Here is a 17,342-nt window from a genome sequence, read left to right on the forward strand (position 1 = left end):
TAGGCCACAGCTGGAGTATTGCATACATTTCTGGTCATCACATTACAGGAAAGATGTAATTGCACTAGAGAGGGTACAGAGGAGATTTATGAGGATGTTGCCAGGACAGGAGAATTTTAGCTAAGAGGAAAAATTAGTTAGGCTGGGGTTGTTTTCTTTGGAACAGAGGAGGCTGAGGGAAGATTTAAATGAGGTGTATAAAATCATGAGGGGCCGAGCGAGAGTGGATAGGAAGGACCTCGTTCCCTCAGCAGAGGGATCAATGACCAGGTGGCATAGATTGAAAGTAATTGGTAGAGGGGAGTTGAAGAAAAATGTTTTCATCCAGAGGGTGGTGAGGGTCTGGAACTCACTGCCTGAAAGGGTGGTAGAGGCAGAAACCCTCATTGCATTTAAAGGGTACTTGGATATGCACTTGAAATGCCACAACCTACAGGGCTATGGACCAGGAACTGGAAAGTGGGATCAGGCGAGATGGCTCTTTATTGGTCGGCACAGACATGATGGGCCGAATGGCCTCCTTCTGTACAGTAAATTTCTATGATTCTATATTAGGGTATTCCACTGTCACATATTAACAAATTCTGAACTATATTTTGTTGCAGCAACTTTCAAAGTCTGCCTGCAGTGAGTTGCACTATAATGAATCAAGGAATATCTTGCAATGATGCCGACTGCAGCATTCCCAGCGACCTGGATATTCCCACCCTCTCCACCTCCCATCACATCAGGGAAGGCCTCCAGCAGATCCTTGGCCGCACTGCCACTGGTAATGCAACCCACCTAGCACTGCTGACCACAGAGGTCACCAGGAGAGGGGTGGTGGTTATCCCTGGGCAGCAGCTGAAGACCTGATGAAGCCTCTTTTGGAGGGTCAGGGCCCCGGTAGTGGGCAACTCTCCCTCTGCCCAGACCCCAAGAATGTACCTTGCTTAGGCCTCAGCAACCTGCCCAACCCTCGTCGACAGAGGGAAATTCGGGAAACCGTGGTGTGATATCCTTTCCTCTTTCTCAGAAGTCGGATTTTCTCAGTATTCTCACATATATATATTGCGCTATTTTCTCAAATAAATACATTTGTAGAAAAGAAATGACTCTATTTGTGCAATTCACCACTCTAAAATGATACGAACATTTATCCTAAAGTAAGTAAAAGAAGAAATTCAGGATCTAAAGTCTTTATTGCTTGTTACCTGATAAGTAATGCAGAATAGGCAAGTTAACAGGTTTGCAGGAATGTGAAGAGGTTACTGAAATGTAAATCTGTCACCAATATCACTTTAGGAGTGGAAAGGCCACTCATCACTTGGACTTGGAACTTGCTGGTTCAGAGGTCTTTCTACACCATTAACTAAGAGTCTTATTCCATTTTGGGTAGGAATTGCTTCAATGCTTTTGTTTTAAAGCAAACGTACAAATCCTATTGAAACAGCTGGAAATGCTCGAGAGCACAGGATAACGGAAACTCGAAGAAAGAAAAGAAAAAAGAGAACAGAAAAGAAAAAGAGAAAAGATCGAAAAAGAAAAAAGAGGAAAGGAAAGAAAGGAAAGAACTTGCCTTATCATTCTCAAGAAAAAATTACAAAGTAAATAAAGATAAAATGGGACACAGACCTCCCTCCCCCCAACACTGAGTTTCACATGTTGGCAACGAGGAGGGCAAGTGATTAACTAAGGACTACTAAATATATGTGCCAAGATTAGACTTGAGGGGAATTTTTTTAACCGGTACCACAATTGTTTTATATTTACACAATCCCCACTTTCCTGGAGCAACACAACTAAAACACTTACGTTGTAAACATCACATTTTATTTTGTGAAATACGTGTTCCCGTAAAAATTTAAATTGCCTTTCAAGAATAGACAATTGTGAAGCACTCAGGTGGAATAAAATTCAAATGGTTACATTGTCTTGTAATATTACAATTAAATATAAATACTAGCAGTACACAGGATACTATTATCTGGTCCGTTCACCCCCCCTTAATGGAGGAAAGTTGAAAATTAAAGTTATCGAGGTTCAAAATGATAACCAATCAAAATAAAATCATCAAAATCATTGTCAAGAATTAAGATGTGCATAAAACAGACAACACGCGTGTGCATATCAGAATTGGATTATTACCCAACGGGAAAGCTGACTTGTTTTCTGAATTGTAAATATTTAGCGGCAAGATGTTTTAACCTGCACGATCATTAAGCATTATGAAAGTCAATACAGATTTGATGCATTTTGTAAACAACTTGAGATGCCTGAAGTGACCAGATCTTGGAGTACAAATTGTATTCGTACATTTTCTTTTCATTGAATAGAAATTCGTTAGCTCGACAAAATGTTAAATCTGTTCCCTCGATCTGCGTTATCTTTTATTTCTAATGTTGGAAGCTTGCTCACTTTTTGCTGAGTTTACTTGCAAAATTAAATGATTACATTCTGTTAAGATGAGATGGTTCAACGTCACCGTTTTCCTCACAAAGGGCAAAGAGCATTCCACATGTCTTCAGTTTGCTTTACTATGAAATGATCATCACTGTAGTTCAGCATATTTCCATTCCACATGCCTATGCCACGGAGTCTCAATTTCTTCATGATCGCTGACTTAATTGAAATGCTCTGTGGATCGTCATACCAGACCTCATGAAATGTATTATTAACCTGCCATAAAAAAATAAAGAGTTACACAGATAGGAGCGAGGGGTTTGGGTCAATGCTCAGTTCGAGACACTATGCTGAAAATCTTCATCAGCAGAAGACAGAATGGACTGAAATGTACGATGAGAAAATGCACAATGACAAATGAGCAAAACAAACTCAAAAATTAGGGACTTACGGCTACGGCCGGCAATTTCCTCAGGGCTTCTCCCACTCCGTCCCCTGACCGTCGGCAGAAACTCCATTTCCGTGCACAAACGCGGTTTTCCGCTGCACGTCCACACAAGTAACGGGAACGGAGCAGGAGCAGCTCCAAGTCTATCTTTTTTAACACCCAAACCAATTAACTCATCTGGATGCTGTGCAACATATGAACATAAGGCACACATTTAAAGCACAGACGGGACCTCAGTTTAACGTGTCATCTGAAGGACGGCACCTCCGACAGTGCAGCACTCCCTCAGTACAGCAACTTAGAAAAATCCACATGAACAGCCCAGATGTCAATTCGGATGCAACAAGTCAAAAGATTATGGTGTTTGATTGGGAAAAAAATGATTTGGGGGAAATAGAAAGAGATAGATGACTTGCAAGTCAGAGTTAGCATGGGCCTCCAGAGAAAATGATTTTAAAAAATAAATCGAATTATCCAAGGTCTGATTTAACTCAATGTGGAACATTCTATCATTTCAAAATAATCTTTTCAAATTGCTCAAAGTAACAAAATATTGCAATCGAAAGGTGGAAAACATGATTTCAATGTTACTGCTGAAAGCTCAAGCATCACAGCCTTTGACTGCAGTGCATCAAGTATCTCAGCAAACTTGGCCAACGTCAATTAGACATGTGACTAGGTATTTTTTTTTATTCGTTCATGGGATGTGGGCGTCGCTGGCGAGGCCGGCATTTATTGCCCATCCCTCATTGCCCTTGAGAAGGTGGTGGTGAGCCGCCTTCTTGAACTGCTGCAGTCCGTGTGGTGACGGTTCTCCCACAGTGTTGTTAGGAAGGGAGTTCCAGGATTTTGACCCAGCGACGATGAAGGAACGGCGATATATTTCCGAGTCGGGATGGTATGTGACTTGGAAGGGAACATACAGGTGGTGTTGTTTCCATGTGCCTGCTGCTCTTGTCCTTCTAGATGGTAGAGGTCGCGGGTTTGGGAGGTGCTATCGAAGAAGCCTTGGCGAGTTGCTGCAGTGCATCCTGTGGATAGTACGCACTGCAGCCACTGTGCGCCGGTGGTGAAGGGAGTGAATGTTTAGGGTGGTGGAACCAATCAAGCGGCTGCTTTATCTTGGATGGTGTCGAGCTTCCTGAGTGTTGTTGGAGCTGCACTCATCCAAGCAAGTGGAGAGTATTCCATCACACTCCTGACTTGTGCCTTGTAGATGGTGGAAAGGCTTTGGAGAGTCAGGAGGTGAGTCACTCGCCACAGAATACCCAGCCTCTGACCTGCTCTCGTAGCCACAGTATTTATATGGCTGGTCCAGTTAAGTTTCTGGTCAATGGTGACCCCCAGGATGTTGATGGTGGGGGATTTGGTGATGGTAATGCCGTTGAATGTCAAGGGGAGGTGGTTGGACCCTCTCTTGTTGGAGATGGGCATTGCCTGTCACTTATCTGGCGCGAATGTTACTTGCCACTTATGAGCCCAAGCCTGGATGTTGTCCAGGTCTTGCTGCGTGCGGGATCAGACTGCTTCATTATTTGAGGGGTTGCGAATGGAACTGAACACTGTGCAATCATCAGCGAACATCCCCATTTCTGACCTTATGATGGAGGGAAGGTCATTGATGAAGACAGGACATACCCAGGGATGGTGATGGAAGAGTCTGGGAAGTTGGTTGAAAGATATGTGCGTATGGCTGTGTCAGGCTGTTGCTTGACTAGTCTGTGGGACAGCGCTCCCAATTTTGGCACAAGTCCCCAAATGTGAGTGAGGAGGACTTTGCAGGGTCGACTGGGCTTGGTTTGCCGTTGTCGTGTCCGGTGCCTAGTGGTCCGATGCCGGGTGGTCCATCCGGTTTTATTCTTATTATGACTTTTCGTATCTGGATTTTACAACTGAGTGGTTTGCTAGGCCATTTCAGAGGGCAATTAAGAATCAACCACATTGCTGTGGGTCTGGAGTCACATATAGGCCAGACCGGGTAAGGACGGCAGGTTTCCTTCCCTGAAGGACATTAGAATACAGTAGGTCGAGAGTGTGTGGTATTTGCTACTGTGCAGTTTTCTTATGTACAGGGTACGCTACCGTCAATCATTTGTGCTAAATTGATCAACAAATGGGAGACAGGGGCACACATTTCACAAACGAAACAATCGCTAATTTTCACAGGAGGGTCAATATGGGTTGTGTAAAGTGATCGATTTGAAAAGACCACAGCTCATCTCATTTTTTGCAACTGGTCATACACAATGTCTGAACAAACGGAACTGGGTTTGGTGCTTTGTCTGTCAACTCCCATTTTCTTGGCTATTCTCCAACTACACACATTTTCTACTGTATAAACTGTACATTCTGAACTGTGCTGAATCCTGTACACAGGGAATATTGAATCATGAAATACTGCAAGGTTTGCATTCTGCAAAGAATGGACAATGCACAACTCTCCATTGTGTTTTGATTGACAGTCTTACCATGTAGATATAAGACGGGACTTTCTGCTCATCATCCCAATATCTGCCAGTAATTGATTTGTGCACATGCTGTCCGATCTCTTTGTATGGGACCTGACGTCCAGCTGCATTACTGCAAGGGGCACCTCGGAAAGGAATCTTTTCCAATACACACCTACCAGTCTGAAAATACAAAAGGATGAAAATATAGTTACTTTGGTAACTTCAAAAATGCAGTAACAACATGACTGATCTCTAAGTGTAAAGAGGAACAATTAGAGAAAAATAAGTTTTACAATTTGGACAGGAGGGTCTCTCACTGAAATATATAAAATTAAATAGTACATTTATAGACAAGGACAAGGTTGTAATTTCAAATAGACAGCAACAAGACTGAATATAGAAGATTACGGAGTGATGTAATTGACGTGTTTAAGATGATCAAAGCAGTTGATAGGGTAGATAGAGAGAAAGTATTTCCTCTGGTGGGAGAGTCCAGAACAAGGGGACATAACCTGAAAATTAGAGCATGGCTGTTCAGGGGTGATGTCAGGAAGCACTTCTTCACGAAAAGGGCCGTGGAAATCTGGAATTCTCTCCCCCAAAAAGCTGTTGAGGCTCGGTCAATTGAAAACTTCAAAACTGAAATTGATAGATTTTTGTTCGGGAAGGGTATTAAGGGTTATGGAACCAAGGTGTGTAGATGGAATGAAGATACAGATCAGACATGATCTAATTGAATGGCGGAACAGCTTGAGAGGCTGAATGGCCTCCTCCTGTTCCTATGTTCTTATGATCCCTTGTGTTAAAAGGATGAGCTTTGAGAAAAGATTCGAGAAGCTTAAGATTTACAACCTAGAAGAATGCAGTTAAGGGGAGGCCTCAGTGGAATAAAATGTTAAATAGCACAGATAAGGTAAGCCCAGAGAGCAAGCACTGCAAACAAATAATTTCTCCAGAACAGTGAATCAATGGGATATTTTGCACAGCAACAAGACAATCATAACATCATAGTATCATAGTAAGTACAGCAAGAGAGGAGGTCATTCGGCCCATCATGCCTGTGCTGGCTCATCACAAGAACTATCCAATTAGTCCCATTCCTCTGCTCTTTCCCCATATCCCTGTAAATTTTTCCCCTCAAGTATTTATCCAATTCCCTTTTGAAAGTGAATATTAAATCTGCTTCCACCACCCTTTCAGGCAGTGCATTCCAGATCATAACAACTCGCTGCGTAAAAAAAATGTTTCCCCAGATCACCTCTGGCTCTTTTGTAATGGTTTACAATAGTCTATTCTAAATAATTCGGATTACTGAAAGCCAGATAATGACAAAACCTTACCTCAAAAAACTGTGTGCAAGGATAGTCATAACCATACCATGGAACTCCCAACACGAGCTTTCTGGAATCAATTCCCAGATTGATATAAGCGGAGTAACCTAAATGGGGAAAATAATAATGAGGGTCTTAGATTCACATTGATATCGGGCAGGTAGACCCTGAACCAGATGGTCTTATTGTACATACCTGATAAAGTCTGGTAATAGGGAGCATTTGCCTTTGCAAAGCAATTGTCCCACATTTGACTCTGCATATCATAGGACATCACAAATAAAAAGTCACAGGAATTTGCAATTCTCAAAAAGTCATAGCATCGGCCATCAATGCAGTCTGGAGACCAAGGCATGTTAAATGTGACCTAAGGGCCAAAGAGTAACAAGAAGAAGTTAGTTTCATCTCATACCTTATGTTGGATATCACTAGTAGTTATATGGTTTTTACATGCACTCGCACATGGTCCATGGGAACTGTGAATTTAACAGGTTAGGAGTTCGACAGTGTTCATGACTGTATAAAAAGGAACAGGATAAAGTTGGGGCAAATAGTGAGTTAGAATTAATAGGATCCTCGGTTATCAAATATTAATCAGGTTCAATTCCCCACTGCTCACTCACCTTCTTCCTCCAATTTTCCATCAATTTTCTCTCCTCCTCTCCAAAAGGCATTAAGTTGTAACCAAATTGTAGTCCCAAAAGGGCCAGCCACACTCCAATACCGAGTCAAAGTGGCCAAAGTTCTTTTATGTGAGGCCAGACATTGAGTGCTGGCAGGCTATTTTAACATGGGTGCGGGTATAACCCAATTGGTGGCCATCTGCACGGTCACACTTCCAGTGGGAGGTTTCCAGATAATGATCAGATGGTTCATTTGACCTTCCCCGACCCAGTGGCACTCGGCGTAAATTGTGCCCTCCAACATCCCAGCTGAAATCAGATAACTCAGCACGAACCAGGATTTGCATGGCTCATGTAGTCACTGCCTGAACAAGAAGGCATTCGGGAGCCTAAGGTCAAGAATTGTATCACTGTAATCTGAGTTATCAAAGTCCGTTATGTGCAAACTTCTCAGCAGTAAAAGTCTGCTTCAAACTTTACCCAATAAAAATGCAGCGAGTGATTTCTTTTTTTGACTCCTTAATAGTCCCTTTATTTCAAAGTAACATCCAAATTGATTCCATCCATAAATTGCCTTTTTGCCAACTGCAATTGCTCATCGATCCAATTTGCTCGGCGTTGTCTGTATACAATGTTCCATAGCATAAAAACTCCTGGTGAAGGGTGAAGAAACAACTTCCAATTATAGAGCATGTTTCGCACAACATTGTGTCCCAAGACACTTTGCAGGACAGAACTGCCAACATCAAGTCGGAAGTAGTAGAGGGAGATTTAGCTCGAATTTGCATTGACATAGTGCCTGACACATCCTCAGGATGTCCTTAAATGCTTCATTGCCAATTAATTATTTTTGAAGCGTAATCACTGTTGCTTTGCAAGCAGATGTGATAGTTAATTTGTGCCCAGAAAGGCCCCCAAACAGGAAATTAGATAAATGGCCAGTTAATCTGTTTTGGTGATGTCGGTTGAGGGATGAATGTTGTCCAGGACACCAGGAGAACTCCCTGTTCTTTGAATTGTGCCAATGGGGTCTTTTACATCCACCTGAACAGGCAGGTGGAGCCTTTGTTTAAGGTCTCATCTGAAACACAGCACCTCTGGCAATGCAGCATTCCCTCAGTACTGCACTTATATGTCAAGTCCTGGAGTAAACCCAAAATCTTCTGACCCAGGAGGAGAGACACAGTGATCCCACTGAGCTAAGCTGACACTTGAGGGAAGTGACCAAAGGCACAGTCAAACAGGTAGGTTTTGATGAGGCTTTCGAAGATAGGAAGAGAAATAGCAAGACAAAGAGGTTGAAGAAGAAGAATCTGGAGTTCAAGACAGTAACAGCTGAAGGTTCTGCCATTGATGGTGGAAGAGGAGAAATCTCAGTAGCCCAGAGTCGGAAGAATGGAGCGTGTGTGCTGGGCTCTGGACACAATTGGGTGGAGCTTTCATTAAACTGCATTCTTCATTCTAAATCCTGGCATCAGTGGCAGACTGCTGCTGTGCCAGGGAATAAAAGTTCCACCTATCTATTTATAGGTTGTTAAAAACAGTATGTCCTGTCATCTTTCTATTCAAAAGTTCTGTGTCAACAGTGTCTTTTGTTTTTCTATTTTAATTGTGTTCACATCTGGTGACGCCCGTCCTGTCTCCTTTATAATAGGATTTTGCCCATAATGTGGCCTGTGGTGATGCAGTTCCACACTACGGCCACCAAGTGATGGTGTGGAACAGATTTCTCAACCTGCAGCTGAAACTGTTTTTCATGGACCATGTTTTTCCTCAGTAACTGCAATATTTAATTTATAAAATAAGAGTTTCTAAAATAAAATACAAATTCAAAAAATGACATTTCACAATAACATGTTTGTATTTGTCCAACTAATTTTCTTTTGTGTCTTTTAGTGTCTTTGCTTGAAGCAAAGACTTTAAAGACAAGTGAAGCTTTTATTTGAAGGCCTCAGCCTGTCTCCAAAGCCTGGACATATCCTTCTCCCTCATATACTTCTGCAGCTTCCCCTTAAATGCATCTATGTCATTTGCATCAGCCACTCCATGTGGTAGCAAGTTCCACATTCTTTCCACTCACTGAGTAAATAAGTTTTTCCTGAATTCCCTGTTGGATTGATTTGTGACTATCTTATTGATTTGGATTACCTCTAGTTTTGGACTCGCCCACAAATGGAAAAATACGAACATATGAACATACGAGAGCTGGAGTAGGCCATTCAGCCCCTCGAGCCTGCTCTGCTATTTGGTAAGGTCATGATTGATCTGATTGTGACCTCAACCCAACTTACCTGTCTACCTACTACAACCTTTGACTCCCTTGTTAATCAGGAATCTATCGTACTCAGCCTTAGAAATATTCAATGACCCTGCCTCCACCGCTCCCTGGCAAGGGAGTTCCACAGACTCACGACCCTCTGAGAGAAAAAATTCCTCCTCATCTCCGTCTTAAATGGGAGACCCATTATTTTTAAACTGGTGGCCACTAGTTCTAGTATCTCCCACAAAGGGAAATATCCTCTCATCATCTACCCCTTCTCGTCCGCTCAGGACCTTGTATGTTTCAATATGATAACCTCTCGTTCTTCTTAACTCCAGTGTATACAGGCCCTACTTGTTCAACCTTTTCTCTCAAGATACCCCCTCTTCTGAGGAATCAGTTGAGTGAATCTTCTCTGAACTGCCTCCAAAGCAATTATGTCCTCTCTTAAATAAGAAGACCAAAACTGCACACAGTATTCCAGATGTGGTCTCACCAATGCCCTGCACAACTGTAGCAACACATCTCTACTTTAAGATTCCATTCCCCTTGCAATAAATGACAATATTCCATTTGCCTTCCTAATCACTTGCTGTACCTGCATACTAACTTTTTGTGATTCATGTACTAGGACACTGATTCCTGTGGCACTCGTTACATCTTGCCAATTCTTCTCTCCATATGCCCGATCGAACCCATTCATAATTTTAAATACCTCTATCAGATCACGTCCCAGCCTTCTCTTTTCCAGAGAAAAGAGCCCCAGCCTGTTCAGTCTTTCCTGATAGTTATACTCTCTCAGTTCTGATATCATCCTTGTAAATCCTTTTTGCACTTTCTCCAGTACTTCTGTATCTTTTTGTAGTATGGAGACCAGAACTGTGCACAGTACTCTCAGTGTTTTCTAACCAAGGACCTATACAAGATTAACATAACTTCTCTGCTGTGAATTATTTTCCTCTAGAAATGAACCCCAGTGATTTGTTTACGCTTTTTAAGGCTTTCTTAACCAAGCATTTCTGCTTAAATGCTCAAGGCAAGTACAGAAGATCGGAATAGGGCGACGATGAGGGAAGCGGTGGTTCGGGCACCTAACTTGCAGGAACATGTGAGGGATGAGGGACTGATGCTTCCAAAGATGTCAATAGCAGTTTGGGTCCCATTCCATTAGAACCCACTCCTCCCCAACAAGACATGTTAGACCCTCCATTCCCTCATCTCCCCAATACTGCCAGATCCCAGCAATCCCTGACCATCTCCTGAGTCCTTGCTGGATCCCACAATCTCCCTCCTCAGAATTCTTCCCCTCCCCTACTCCTAGATCAGAAGACTCCCGCTCAGTGCTCACGAACCCAGCAAGTTTGGGAGGTGAAAAGTAGAATAAAAATACATCACCAGGCAATCTCCCATGGCAATGGACAAAGAGAGTCCAGACTTGTGTAGTATTCAGACGAAGCAGGATTGGAGTGTGGGGGATAATTCAACCAGGGTGTTCAGATGTAACTCAGACCCCATTGTGAAATCATAACTTTTGTCCTAATTTTTAATATAATACTTTGATCAATTATAATTTTTATTTAAATGGCAGTTTGAGCTGAAAGATGCAAAACAGAGGTGCTACAGTGCCACCACTGGTGGGGAGGATGTAATTACAGCGCATCAAGTTTACGGAGACAGTTCCCATTATAAATGTGTAATTTCAAACAAAATTGCTGGACGATAACTTGGTGTTGTAAAATTGTTTACAATTGTCAACCCCAGTCCATCACCGGCATCTCCACATCATTATAAATGTGGACAGAGGAATTTATAAATGGAAAAAGTTGCCACAAAAGTGTGAAAAACTTGACAACAGAAAGTAAGGTTTTGTAGACAGGAGGTGTGTGTGTGGATGTAAGATTTTAATATATTATAGATGGAATGTGGAATTATTAGCTCGAGTTGTGCAGGAGCTGTAGAGGAATTTCAGCACTGTAAGGTCGCAATTCAAGGCTGTGCACTGAATGTCCTTTTATGTGGTGCTCAATAATACAGCTTGCATTAGAAGACAGAAGGACATTTGTTTTTTCTGTGATAAAATTATTTACCTCTCAGGACAACTCGAACTTGATTCGCATGAGCATAACACAAAAGCTCAGGATCGTAAGGTCCAAAGGCTGCAATAGTCGTAACCTTAGACCAGTCATAATACTTCCAATCCTTTCCTCCAACATCAAAGACAAAGACCTGGGACAAAATAAAGCAGTCAATTGCAGTAATGAAGGGCAGAAAACTGCCATTTAAAAATATATATTTTCACAATCAATGGCCCAGATTTTGTTGACAAAATAATGGTGAGTCTAATGGCGCTCGTTTTATTTATGTGTAAATGGTACAGCAACTTCAGGCGAGGGGCAGATACGCAGTTAAACTCAAACATCCACAAGTTGATGACCGAGTTGGGCTGCTCCACTGTTAGCTTCACGAAAACAGCATCTCGCTATCTTGCTCACCGTTAAAATTCATTGAACGACGTAAAGTTCATGTATTTGCGCAGGAGATTCAAACTAAACTCGCCATGGAAAGTTAAGTCTTTTCCATTCCAGTCTCAGTACCTTTTTAACGACGGTGAATGTGTTCATTATTGGCAATCAAGATCTCTGGCACTGAAAATTAACTATTACAAGAGTGGAGTCTCATTCCTTCAGGATTTAATTGCTGTTGGAGATTTAAAAATGGAAATTTAAAATTCAAACTTTTTTTAGTTCCCCTTTCACTCGCTTTTTTCTCTCTCTTTTAATCCAATCTTTCTTTTCCTCTCTTTATTTCTCTTTCTGTACCTGATTTGACATTGAATTCGCCCACTCTAATTTACACTTCCTTCTCAATCCTTGCGCTGTTAATTTCACAATCCTTCAATCTCATTGGTTAAGGAGATACCCTGTTTCTTGCCCTGTTCACTCAGCTCCCAAATGCCCTGTTTCACTCACTGCCCCGTTATCAGTTCGCACTTTCAGCAACTTGCCACTCAAAAACGTGGAAGGGCAGGTCCAAGTAACGGCAAGCACCGTGAGATGCCCTGTTAGAGCAAAATTTGGCCCATTATCATTTCCCCAGGTTACGGGGTAAGGAACGGCTGGTGAACTGATTCTCAGGTGGCCACCATTGTCGATCTAAACGCAGCCACCAGAAAAAAAGAATATGCTAAAGAGGAACAACCTCTCAGAACTTCCATCTCCACAATAGTGCAGGTGAGAGGAACTGAACAACATGAGGAAAAGGAGCTCACATCCCAATACTCCATTCCAAGTGTTGGTGCTCAATACACTTCAAAAGGACAACTTAAACTAAATAAACTCTTTTTACAAGGGACTTTAGAGTTACAGTTTAAAAACTTTTCCATTTAAGGTACCTGGTGTCAAATCAAGCATTTCTACCATGAGACCAGCAAGACTCGATCAGAATATAGTTCCCGAGAAAGAGAAACAGCCCATACTGCACCAGTGTGACATTTTTCCATTTCCCACACCAACCATCCTGTGTTCTCAAATGAGACTGCCTGTTTAGTGCTGCAGTTTAGTTCATCACAGTTTTGTGATTTGGGCCCTTTGATTTGGACTGAGACTATCAAACATGCATCATCCAAGCTGGCACTTTTGTGCAGTAATGAGAGAGTGCTGCATTGTTGGAGGGGTTGTCTTTTGGATGAGATGTTAAAGGGGATCTAATAGACCACTGGCAATATTGAAGAGCAGGGAGTTCTCTTGGTGTCCTGGCCAACACTTTTCTCTCAACCAACATCAGCAGAAACACATTAACTGTTCATTCATGCAACTTGCTGTTTGTGGGACCTTGCTCTGCACATATCAGCAGAATTGTATTCCAGCACAATCTGTAACCTCATAGCCCGGCATATTCCTCTCTCTACCATTACCAACAAGCCAGGGGATCAACCCTGGTTGATTGAGGAGTGCAGAAGAGCATGCCAGGAGCAGCACCAGGCGTACCAAAAAATGAGGTGCCAACCAGGTCAAGCTACAACACAGGACGACATGCATGCTAAACAGCGGAAGCAACATGCTATACACAGAGCGAAATGATTCCACAACCAACGGATCAGATCAAAGCTCTGCAGTCTTGCCACACCCAGTCGTGAATGGTGGTGGACAATTAAACAACTAACGGTGTGGAGGAGGCTCTGGATAGATGCTCATCCTCAATGATGGCAGAGTCCAGCACGTAAGTGCTACAGACAAGGCTGATGTGTTTGCAACCATCTTCAGCAAGAAGTGCCAAGTTATGGGCCCCGACAACATCCCGACTGTCGTGCTGATTCGTGCTCCAGGACTAGCAATGCCTCCAGCCAAACTGTTCCAGTGCAGCTACAACACTGGCATCTATCCAACAATGTGGAAAATTGCTCAGGTATGTCCTGTCTACAAAAAGCAGGACAAATCCAATCCGGCCAATTACTGGCCCATCAGTCCACTCTCAATCATTAGCAAAGTGAAGGAAGGTGTCATCGACAATGCTATCAAACGACACTTACTCACCAATAACCTGCTCACCGATGCTCAGTTTGGTTCCCGCCTCCAGACCTCATTACAGCCTAGGTCCAAACATGGACAAAAGAGTTGAATTCCAGAGGTGAGTTGAGAGTGACAGCCCTTGAAATCAAGGCAGTATTTGACCGAGTGTGGCACCAAGGAGCCCGAGTAAAATTGAAGTCAATGGGAATCAGGGGGAAAACTCTCCAGTGGCTGGAGTCATACCTAGCACAAAGGAAGATGGTAGTGCTTGTTGGAGGCCAATCACCTCAGCCCCAAGACATTGCTGCAGGAGTTCCTCAGGGCAGTGTCCAAGGCCCATCCATCTTCAGCTGCTTCATCAATGACCTTCCCTCCATCATAAGGTCAGAAATGGGGATTTTCACTGAATATTGCACAGTATTCAGTTCCATTCGCAACCCCTCAAATAATGAAGCAGTCCGTGCCCGTATGTAACACGACCTGGACAACATCCAGGTTTGGGCTGATAAGTGGCAAGTAACATTCACGCCAAGTGCCAGGCAATGTCCATTTCCAATGTGAGAGAGTCTAACCACCTCCCCTTGACATTCAACGGCATTATCATCAACTTCCTGGGGGTGACCATTGACCAGAAACTTAACTGGACCAGCCATATAAATTCTGTGGCTACAAGAGCAAGTCAGAGGCTGGGTATTCTGTGGCGACTGACTCACCTCCTGACTCCCCAAAGCCTTTCCATCATCTACAAGGCACGAGTCAGGAGAGTGTGATGGAATACTCTCCACTTGCCTGGATGAGTGCAGCTCCAACAACACTCAAGAAATCCACACCATCCAGGACAAAGCAGCCCGCTTGATTGCTACCCCATCCACCACCTGAAACATTCAATCCCTTCACCACCGGAGCACAGTGGCTGCAGTGTGTACCATCCATGGGATGCATTGTCGCAACTCACCAAGGCTTCTTCCGACAGCGCCACACAAACCTGCAAACTCTACCAACTCGAAGGACAAGGGCAGCAGGCACATCGGAACAACACCATATGCACGTTCCCCTCCAAGTCACACACCATCTCAACTTGGAAATATATCAACGTTCCTTCATCGTGGCTTGTCAAAATCATGGAACTCCTTACCTAACAGCACTGTGGGAGAACCTTCCCCACACGGACTGCAGCGGTTCAAGAAGGCGGCTCACCACCACCTTCTCAAGGGCAATTAGGGATGGGCAATAAATGCTGGCCTTGCCAGCGACGCCCACATCCCATGAACGAATTTTTAAAAATTGCTGCTGAGTTTGCCGACAACACTTCAAAAAGTAATTCATTTCATGTGAAGTTCTTTGGGACATCCTGAGGACATGAGGTGTGACATAAATTCAAGTTTATTCATTCTTGGAACCAACAGGCAGAGGAAACTTTTATCCCACCCATCTGTCAGAAGAATGTTTTATTAGTGGGAAGGTGGGGGAAGTGGGATAAAAGCAGAATGAACACATCTAGCCTGCAGGTTATATTGGTGGTGCTCTTGTTGCTGCCACACTGCCCACTTAGTAACATTGCTCTGAAGTAAATACTGACCTCATCAATACAGTCAGCAGTGACAGAGTCATTTTGCAACCAATGTATTTTTTAAAGATCTGTTACGTTGTATTCAGTTTAATCGTGGCCAAGGTCCCAGTTTTACAATGAGTGAAAAATGTCATTTTTATGACATGAGATTCCAGGATTTTTAACTGGTGTTTTGGGGATCAATATTCTGTGGAAACCACAAACCGGTGACCTTAACCATGGTATTAGACAGACACACTGCAGGAGTTAGATCACACATCATTTAAGACTCTGCACATTGTAGAAATATTTTTTAAAACACATTTTATGGATGCTGCACTTGTTAAAATATCTTTGCACTGCTCAATACTACGGTTGGTCCTATTTTATACAAACTGTAACTGCACCAATATTAACACTTTAACATACGGATTATAATATGAGACACTTTGCATTTCAACAATAATCGGACATTCCCCCCCCGACTCTACCCCCATCCCAATAGCTCCACCTGTCCCTCACCCCGACCCACACCCCTCAGACTGTTCCGAACACCCACCCACGACCCACGAACACCCACCCCCGGCCCCCGAACACCCACCCCCGGCCCCCGAACACCCACCCCCGGCCCCCGAACACCCACCCCCGGCCCCCGAACACCCACCCCCGGCCCCCGAACACCCACCCCCGGCCCACGAACACCCACCCCCAGCCCACGAACACCCACCCCCAAGCCCCGAACACCCACCTCGAACTCATGCTCCACGGTCACGGGTTTGCACAGAGCCCGATCCGAACATGGACAGCCGGTCCCGGAGCCGCAGCAGACCCACAGCACGAGCACGACCAGGGCCTGCACCAATTCCAAACTCCAGCGCATCCTCTCCGCCTGAGCTCTGCCCGATATGAAGATCCACCAGATGCAGCAAGATCATTTATTGACATCCACCCGGATGTGACTGATGATGACACCTCCTGAGTCTCTCTCTCTCTCTCTCTCTCTGTGTTGGTGGATGTGGCAATAGTGAAATGTTGTTACAATCTTCATACTCTGAAATGCAACATTTACAGGGACTTCTCTTCTCCCCCTTCCTCCAAATCTTGGCCAACAGCAAACAGAGAAACTAATAAAGGAAAAAGAAAGAACTTGCTTTTGTTTTGCGCCTTTCATGACCTCAGAATGTCTCAAAGTGCTTCATCCCTCTCCATGACCACTGTTTGAGGATGAACCAGACCGTTTGCAAACTTGGAGTCCTATTTGACCCTGATATGAGCTTCTGACCACAAATCCTCTCCATCACCAAGACTGCCTACATCCACCTCCATAACGTTGCCTTCTCTGACCATGCCTCAGCTCATCTGCTGCTGAAATCCTCATCCATGCCTTTGATACCTCAAGACTTGACTATTCCAATGCTCCCCCACCATCCTCTCATCTTCCACCCTCCAAAACCTTGAGCTCATCCAGAACTCTGCTGCCCGTATCCTAACTCACACCAAGTCCCATTCACCAATCACACCTGTGCTCGCTGACCTACATTGGCTCCCAGTCCACCGACACCTCGAATTTAAAATCTATCCCTCAACCAACAACTAAATGTAAATCAGATTATCTGGTCATTTATTTTATTGCTGGTTGCGGGAGCTCACTGAGCGCAAATTGGCTGCCGCGTTTCCTACCTTTACAATCATCCTTGTTTCAAATCCCTCCATGGCCTCGCCCCCCGCTATCTCTGTAACTTCCTCCAGCTGTACAACCCTCCGACAACTCTGAGTTCCTCCAATACTGGA

At 43.7% G+C, this 17,342-nt stretch overlaps 1 protein-coding gene across 1 annotated transcript; it reads right to left on the reverse strand.

The window, feature by feature from the left end:
- Positions 1 to 2,472: 2,472 nt before the first annotated feature.
- On the reverse strand, positions 2,473 to 16,431 carry LOC137325603 (di-N-acetylchitobiase-like). Its single transcript, XM_067990868.1, has 7 exons — positions 16,300 to 16,431; positions 11,582 to 11,720; positions 7,419 to 7,543; positions 6,807 to 6,978; positions 6,621 to 6,718; positions 5,299 to 5,460; positions 2,473 to 2,658 (listed from the first exon to the last, which is right to left on the reverse strand). Exons 1-7 carry the CDS (start codon positions 16,429 to 16,431, stop codon positions 2,473 to 2,475), a joined length of 1,014 nt encoding a protein of 337 aa, XP_067846969.1.
- Between the last annotated feature and the right edge of the window lie 911 nt (positions 16,432 to 17,342).

Source organism: Heptranchias perlo, chromosome 9, assembly GCF_035084215.1.
Source record: "Heptranchias perlo isolate sHepPer1 chromosome 9, sHepPer1.hap1, whole genome shotgun sequence".
Classification (NCBI taxonomy): Eukaryota; Metazoa; Chordata; class Chondrichthyes; order Hexanchiformes; family Hexanchidae; genus Heptranchias; species Heptranchias perlo.